The sequence below is a fragment of the Misgurnus anguillicaudatus genome, chromosome 21 (genome assembly GCF_027580225.2).
Source record: "Misgurnus anguillicaudatus chromosome 21, ASM2758022v2, whole genome shotgun sequence".
Taxonomy (NCBI): Eukaryota; Metazoa; Chordata; class Actinopteri; order Cypriniformes; family Cobitidae; genus Misgurnus; species Misgurnus anguillicaudatus.
Genome location: NC_073357.2, coordinates 4,306,186 through 4,315,143, shown reverse-complemented (window position 1 = coordinate 4,315,143; position 8,958 = coordinate 4,306,186). Strand labels below are relative to the sequence as shown.

The window sequence follows — 8,958 nt, the reverse complement described above, 5'->3', positions numbered from 1 at the left end:
TTACCTTTTAAAACTGTCCAAATGAAGTCCTTATATATTACAAATTTTTTATGAATGGTAGGAAATTAACAAAATATCCTCATGAAACATGATCTAATACTAATGCTTTTTGGCATAAAGAAAAATCTATCATTTTGACCCATACAATGTAACCAGTACAAATAAACCTGTGTAATTTATGTTTGTGTTTTTTGGGTCTTAAAGTAACAAGAGAAAACCACATTGTTTGTTTTTTCACAGTAGCCTAGACATCATCTGTTTACTTTGTATGAACAGATTTGCCTTGCAAAATTGTAAAAACTATAAACATTTGCATACACAAAAACTGAACCTGATCATCTGATTGGTCAAAGATTTTCAGCTTTTATTTTGTCCCTATATAACAAAACATTGTAGGGTTGTGATAACATGATTGTTGACTTCTGCTCTACAAGGCTGTATGGTGAAGATCATAAAAATGAAGGCATCTGTTTCTCTTTACCTGTTTTTGAGTCTCTGTGGACTGAGCTCTGCTCTCTTTAGAAAACACTTTTATGTGAATAAAGGACTTTACTGGCAAGATGCACAGAAGTACTGCAGAGAGCATCATGATGATCTGTCCACCGCTAGCAAACAAGAGGCAAAGCAGCTCACCCGTAATCCAGAGGTTAGTAATTCAGAATTCTGGGTTGGACTCAACACTCTAAACTCAACAGAATGGGTTTGGTCCGGAGGTGAAGAAGAAGCATTTGATTATTGGGACGATAACGAACCAAACTCAGATACTGAGCCTTGCACTGCTTTAAAGAAATCAAATTCTAAACTGTTTAATGTTGTGTGCGAGCGAAATTATAAATTTTATTGCATGGAGAGATTTGAACTGATTCTGGTGCAGGACAATAAGACTTGGGAAGAGGCTCTGGACTACTGCAGACAAAACTACATTGATCTCGTCAGTATCGACTCTGTGAGGACAATGGCAGAGGCGATAAATAACACCATGACATCACAGACTGTTAATGTATGGATTGGACTACGGTTTTTAGCTGGACATTGGTTCTGGGTCAATGGGGGAGATGTTGAATATAAAGCCTGGTCTGAGGGAGAGCTCCAGTGCCCTCCCGAAAATCTCCAGTGTGGAGCTTTGGATACAGAAAACAAACGTTGGAAACCTGAAGACTGCGGAAAGCGACTCAACTTTTTCTGTCTTAAGAAGTACAAACAGCCTGAAATATTTTGATGTGTAACACTTACCATGTTATATTTCAAGCTTAACCTTCTCTTTCATTTTAAAAAACAAATATATAAGATTTAAAAGCAGATTTCCTAGTAAGTTGTAAATCAATACAATTATGGTTATAGAATTATAATAATGGCTTCACTTTTACTGATTATTCGTAGGGTGTATATTGTGTTGAATGTGGTATAAAAATAGAAAAATATATGTTTGGTGTTTCTGAGACATACACTGTTTATTTTATGTTTACGTGTTGTAATACATTTTCTTAAGAAAATAAATATTATTAAAATATTTATAAATAAAATTTGCACTGGTATGTGCTATTGATGATGGCATAGGCTATGAACTATATACATTACATTACATTTGATTTTGAACATTAATTGGGAAATTTGTACATTTTAAGAAAGTAAGAAAGTGAAAAACCTAATTAAAAATATTTAATCAACATATATTCTTATATTACAAAATTTATGTCAAGGGCAAGAAATGTATTCTTGGCCAAAATATATTTGAAAAATGCTGAATACAAGTTAATTTTAACGTAGTCAAACCTGCTATTAAAAGTTTTGTAACATAAACAAAGTTTTTTTCAGCAATGTTTTTTTTTCAATTTCCGTGATTTGAAATATATAAAAATATTTTTTGGAAAAAATATAAATGTACGAATTTGACGTAAAAATACAACCCATCCTCACCCCATGTCGTCAATAATTGACGACACTTGACCATTCGTCAATATGTGACGGGGAGGGTATACCTTTCACGTCATTTTTTGACGAACTGGGGACTTCAATACTATTACGTCCGTTGCATTCTCTTTCCTTTTTTCATACCATTTTCGCGTCGGTTTAGGGTTAGATTTACATAATGACATCCCTACCCAAACCTTACTCTAACCCCAACGCCAGGTGACAACTGTCGTACCTAACTCTAACCCCAACGCCAGGTGACAACTGTTTAATTTCGCGTACACTGTTTAATTTTGCGTAATCTAACCCTAAATCGACGCGAAAATGGTAAGAAAATAGGAAAGGGAATGCAACGGACGTAATAGTATTGAAGTCCCCAGTTCGTAAAAAAAATGACGCGAAAGGTATACCCTCCCCGTCACATATTGACGAATGGTCAAGTGTCGTCAAATATTGACGACATGGGGTGAGGATGTGTTGAAAAATACCATTTTGGTATATTTTAAAATATATTTAAAAATAAAAATACACAAAAAATGATTCATTCAATTTACTAAATTTTTTTAAGGTGAGTGGTTGCAATCAATTTATTTAAGCTACATTTAAACAAAAGTTTTTGTTTTGTTTTGTAATTTTCTTTTTTTAATATAGCTTAAATAAATTGATTGCGACCACTTACCTTAAAAAAGTGAGTAAATTGAATGAATCTTTTTTTTCAGTATATATGTTTGCCATATGGTAGGCCATATTAAAGATTTGAAGATTTTAAGAATTTTGATTTTAGAAAATCGTGTTTTTGAGAATTTCTGATTTAAAACAAGCTTTTACTTAAAGGGGTCATAGCGTGAAAATCAGATTTTTTTAATGTTTAAGTGCTATAATTGGGTCCCCAGTGCTTCTATCAACCTAGAAAATATAATAAAGATCAACCCAGTAACTTTGTTTGGGTAAGCCATTTTCTGCAAGAATGTGAAAAATTAGGTCGTTCAGATTTTGCCTGTTTTGTGAAGTAGTTAGCAAGGCGAATTACAATAATACAGCCCCCTTAAACTGCATTATCAAACCACAGCACTGCCATTTAGGGCAGAGAGAAAAATAATAATAATTGACAGCACAATTGAGTATCATTCAACAAACTACCATCATTGTGATCAGTGTTTGAACTTCATCAGCTCATTTGCATTTTAAACGACACACCTAAAAACGGCACACTTTTGCTCAGGCATATAAATTAGCAATTTTAACCTGTTATAATAAATTAGCTGTGGAGTATTTTGAGCTTAAACTTCACTAACACACTCTGGGGACACCAAAGACTTCTTTTACATCTTAAAAAAATATCATAATATCACCCCTTTAATGCTGCAGCACAACCAAATCCCAATTTTCGCATACCATGTGAAAGATTATCCTGTTTTCAATGATACATTCATAAGACATTTCTTAAAATCTTGTAAACAGGTTTATTTATATGATGTGCATATCCAAGAAGCAGAAAAACATTGAAATCATTGTACCAGGTTGCACGTTGAATTTGCGCTTCAAGTGCTGCGTGTCATATTTAGACTCGTTTACTTACCAGCATCCAAAAGCTAAATTCGTCAAGTAGCAGTTTTATTGTATTTAAAAGCTTTATCTTGTCAGAAGTTGAGCTACAAAAACAAATAAGATGTTCCTGCAATTTCAGAGATGACATGGAAAATATCTGCACCGAAAGAAAAAACGGACTAAAGTCACAATTATGTCTTGCCTTGCACTGACCCGAATGTCACTCGTGCGATTTAATATTATGATCTGTTTTCACTTTCTGATGATAGAAAAGAGTTTCCTGAAATTAATGGATATTAATGGATATTAAAAGCTTAGTTTTTAATCTGTCATTTACAGCGATAATCAAATTTTGTTTTTTGACATTTTATGGTCATGCCTTCAGTACTTTGACGCTTTAATCTCAACACAACCCTGTATCACGAAATTACCTCTATTGTCACGTAATTTTGTGAGTTTTTTCCGTGACACTGAAACGTTTTCCGCCTCTTTGCATGAACATGTCACATACTTCTGTTAACGTTTCACTGTCATGTATTTGTTACTCAACTGTTTTGTCCTATTTTCAAACCACTGACGCTTCGGTTTAGGGTTAGGTTTGGTGTTTGCGTTAGGATGTCACTTTAAGTATTGGTTTCAACCTTTTTTTTATGATTTATTTTTTTATAATTTATGATTTTTAAACGATTGTCTTCTGGCATTAGTGTTAGAGTTCGGGTAAGGATGTAATTTTATGTAAATCTAACCCTAAACCAAAGCGATAAGAGTAAGATAATAGGACAAAACAGCTGAGTAACAAATACGTGACAGTGAAACGTAAACAGAAATAAGTGACATGTTCACGCAAAAAGGCCGAAAAACGTGTCAGTGTCACGGAAAATGCTCACAAAATTACGTGACGTACGTAATTTTGTGATACTGGGATAGAGACAGAGCGCAGCGCGTCATAACCTGAAAACCACGCCCACCGGGGGGGAAAGCAATCCTACAGTCTCCATTGACTTTGTATTGCGAGAAGCCGTCTCCTTGTCATTTCTGGCTTATAACAAAAAACTGAATAATGCCTAAAAGCTGCTTTGGGACAATATGTACAGCTAACAAGCCAAAGAACCCAGAAATAAGTTTTTATAAGCTGTCGAGCCGCAAAACCCAGCCCTCAAGGAGAACAAAGTGGATCGCCGACCACGCCTCCCCCCATTGGACACAGCCCCACCAATAGAAGTACTATGAAAAGTTGCCTGTTTCAATTTCTGTGTCTTTAAACGCTGTTTTTTTTTAAGTTGAAAGCCTATAAAAACGTATTTGTTTTTTTTCGGTTGTTAGATGTACACCTTGTCACACAGCAGCTTTTAGGTATTAATCTGTTTTTAATTTTAATCTGTAAATACGTTTTTATAAGCTGTCGATCCCAAAAATGAGCGTTTAAAGACACAGAAATGGATACAGGCAACTTTTCATAGTACTTCTATTAGTAGAACTGCGTCCACCAGGGGGAAACGCAGTCGGCGATCCACTTTATTATCCTTAAAAGCTGGGTTTTACGGCTCGACAGCTTATAAAAACTTATTTCTGGGTTCTTTGGCTTGTTAGCTGTACATATTGTCACACAGCATTTTTTAGACATTATTCTGTTTTTTGTTATAAGCCAGAAATGACAAGGAGGCGGCTTCTCGCAATACAAAGTCAATGGAGACTGTTGGATCGCTTTCCCCCCCGGTGGGCGTGGTTTTTAAATTTGCATAACTGCGCTCTGTCTCTATGCTCAACATAGATTAGGCCTACGTAACTTTAGCTGATGTTTCAAAAGGTGGGGTCACATACGGTTCTCTCACTTTGTAAACTACTTTGGATAAAAGCGTCTGCTAAATTAGTTAATTGAATGTAATGTTTTAATCTAGAAATACATAGCTCTGAAGGTTGCATTAAATCTTTTTTCTAAGATGGTACCACACTCTGAGAGAAAAATAAAGACAAGGAGGCAGGATCCAAGTACAACTGATGACTTTTAACAATCGTGAGCAAACAGACAGATATATATGTGTGTGTGTGTGTGTGTGTGTGTGTGTGTGTGTGTGTGTGTGTGTAGACATAGGAAAACACAATAGGCAGGATAAAGAGAGACAGGACCACAATAGGAAATCAAAATAAAAATAAGTGAAAAAGGCTAGATTACAGAACAGAAGACAAAAACACACAGATGAACATGTAACACTGATTTTAAATTCATTTGTTGTAATGAACAGGTGAGATTATCAGTGGTGCTACATTTTTACCTTTATCATTAAGACATGGACTAAATATTGGAAAGAGTTTTTGAGTGAAAGTTTGAGCAGTGAAAGAGTAGATATGAGACCCGGACTCTACATCATAAAAACAAACCAAACCCTCCTCATAATCCACAAACACCCCGACCTTCTGTGGACTCAACCTCAGAGACAGCAAGACAGGGGGTCCGGCAAAGGCTGAATAATCCCTCTTATCTCTTAAAACCACAACCCAGTGTCCATCCTGAGGAGTCGCTGTGATTCTTCCCTTTCTGTTAATAGATTCACTGGCCACTCCTACATCCCAGTTAGTCTTTCCTTTCACCTGAACCTCAAAATAAAATCTCCCTGAGGTGAATCCCTCTTTTCCCAGGACACAGTGGCAATAATCAAATCTTTTTGAAATATCTGGGAGTCTTTGCTCATTGTCTCCAGTTCTCACTTGTTTACCATCTTCAGACAGGATAAGTTTTGGATGAGCTGTATCAGAATCCAGAGTCACATCCACTGAGAGAGAGATAAGAGAATATGAATGACAATATAAAGATGTTGATGTGTTTATAATAGTAGAGATGAGTTTGTGTATGTAAAGTATTATTGTTAGTGAATGTGAGAGAAGAGTGTAGATCACACATTGTACCTGCATACTGCTGCATCTTCATCAACACTGTCAACACAAATCACAATAAAACATCATGAAGAAACTTAGGGAAAACTAACCCTAACCTCGAAGCTCTCTCCCCAACCCAGTCTCATCCCATGGCGTCAATATTTGACGACACTTGGGGACTTCAATACTATTAAGTCCGTTGCATTCTCTTTCCTATTTTCTTACCATTTTCTACCATTTTCGCGTCGGTTTAGGGTTAGATTTACATAATGACATCCTTACCCAAACCTTTCCCTAACCCCAATGCCAGGCGACAACTGTTTAATTTCGCGTACCTAATAGTATTGAAGTCCCCAGTTCGTCAAAAAATGACGCGAAAGGTATACCCTCCGCGTCAACATATTGACGCATGGTCAAGTGTCGTCAAATATTGACGCCATGGGTGTGAGACCGTGTTACTCTCCCAAGTATTGAACTCACTTCATTTCTTCAATGCTCACTTCCTGCTTGTTATTTTTTTTTAAATTATGTCCATTTCTCAATTTAAAGGCTGCATATGTCATAAAGAAGTATCAAGTTGACAAGTATAAAGTTGACTTTTATTACTAGTTAATCATAAATTGTTGTAATATGCTTATGACGAACGTAATGCCAGTTAAATTAAATAAACCAGGTTTGATGACGTATGTCATATCCCATATGGCACACAAAATACATTTCTCTGGGAAAAAATATGTTTTAAATATGTGCTAGATACATTTTGTGGAAAGTAAACCCTAATTAAATATTATTTTGAATTAAAAAATATATTTAGTTTTAACCTTCATATATTTACATATTTTAAAATGTATTTCAGGGACAGCAAATACATTTTTAATTTTACAACCTTAATGGCAAAATTATATTTTTCCTAGCCAAAAAAAAAGTTTGTATAAAAAAGTAATATAAAAGTATATATTTTTGGCAGTTCAAAAATATATTACATTTTAACCTTTTAAAATTAAATATGTTTACAGGTTTGTAACATACAAAGTTTTTTTCCAATGCAATGCTTTAAAATATATTTATTTTTAAAATATATTTCACAATATCCAAAACAATGTTGTAAACATATTTCAAAATATATTTCAACACAAATATTTTTTAGCCATTTTTTGAAATATATTTAAAAATATATTTTTTGTCGTATGGGATACGAACTCCGCATGCAGCAGCCTTCGGATTGAGAAACGGCCTATCATTGGCGGCGGTGACTTCTCTTCTGAGGGGCGCGAATCCAAAATATGTGTTCGGAGTGTCATGTGTGTGGCTCGTCATTTCAAAATATGGTTAACACGACGTAACAAACACATATTTTGAAATGACAACACACATGATGAGCTAAAGACATGTTGTGATGAGCTTTGCATCGTGCGCCCTCGAAAAATAAGTCACTGGCCACCACTGCGGCCTATGTGCTTGTTTGCTTGATTTATATGTTTTGGGTTACTGTTGTTGGATTGCTTACACTGTCAGAAAAAAAGGTTTGCAAGGTACCTTTTCTGTCACTGGAGTTGTACCCTAAGTTTCTGTTTTGTACCTTTACAGGAATACAAAACAGAATACAATTTTAGGTAGATTACTGTACCTTAAGGACCTACAGAAGTATGGCGCAAAGCTGTCTTCTTGCCCAAATACACAAGGTAAGCTAAGCTTATAATAACGATTTATAATTTGAGCTGTCAAGTTTGACTTTTCTATTTTTTGACAGCACACGTAAAGAATGCAACTCAGGTAACCAGCTTTTTTGTTTCAAACTAAATTATATTTCACATATAAACAGACATATCCCTCTTGTTTAATGTGCTTCCTGTTTCTGTAAGTAAGCTGTGTGACTGACTGACAGCAATACATTTTGAGTTACAACATCTAAAATAAAACATTTCTCATATATTTTCATCATGTTACCTGTGAATGAGTATCAGCTGCGATCATGAACGACTTTGAAAGTCTCAAATATCTTTCTTGAAGAGATTAAAAGAGTTTTAAAGGCTTGCAACCTGTTGTTTCTCGGTTTTAACTTAAAGCTCTCGCTCACCTGTGATGACGTCAAGGCTCCTCCCACATGTTCTCAGACATGATGTAAATATGTATATATGTGAGGGGTGTGTTAAGTTTGTGTAAAGTTTATACAGCTTCCAGTTATATACGTATTTTCTTCCAGTGTTACCAGATTTTTCAAATCTACACATAGCATTAATGCACGTTTGGTCTTTAGTGAGTCTTTTACTTAACTGGCTGATCATGACAAAATAAAATATATTGTCTCAAATATCAGGTCACAGAGGATAGCATAAGAAGGATTAAATGTTAGCACTGTTGCATAAAACGTTTATTGTTTTATTATTCTTATTTATTTAATGTTTAACATTGATTTAGGAGACAAATTATGCACTTTTCTAATACACACAGATGTATAACTCAGTTGGTGAAGCATAGGTTAGCAGCGCAAAACGACAATAGTTCGATCCCATAATAATACAAACGCTAAACCTGGTAACGAATTGTAAGTCGCTCTCGTTAATATTGTCTACCAAATCCGTTAACAAATAATAATTTGTGGCTCATTCCCACAAAAACTACATC

General features: G+C 35.0%; 1 protein-coding gene across 1 annotated transcript; it reads left to right on the top strand.

Annotated features, from left to right (window-relative positions):
* LOC141353353 (lymphocyte antigen 75-like) lies at positions 1–1,580 on the top strand. The gene has a single exon (XM_073859911.1). It carries the CDS (start codon positions 440–442, stop codon positions 1,217–1,219), a length of 780 nt encoding a protein of 259 aa, XP_073716012.1. The 5' UTR covers positions 1–439; the 3' UTR covers positions 1,220–1,580.
* The last annotated feature ends 7,378 nt before the right edge of the window (positions 1,581–8,958 follow it).

Bases quoted from the DNA above. Each gene is read 5' to 3' on its own strand.
- LOC141353353 (XM_073859911.1), top strand. From the start codon at position 440: ATGGTGAAGATCATAAAAATGAAGGCATCTGTTTCTCTTTACCTGTTT.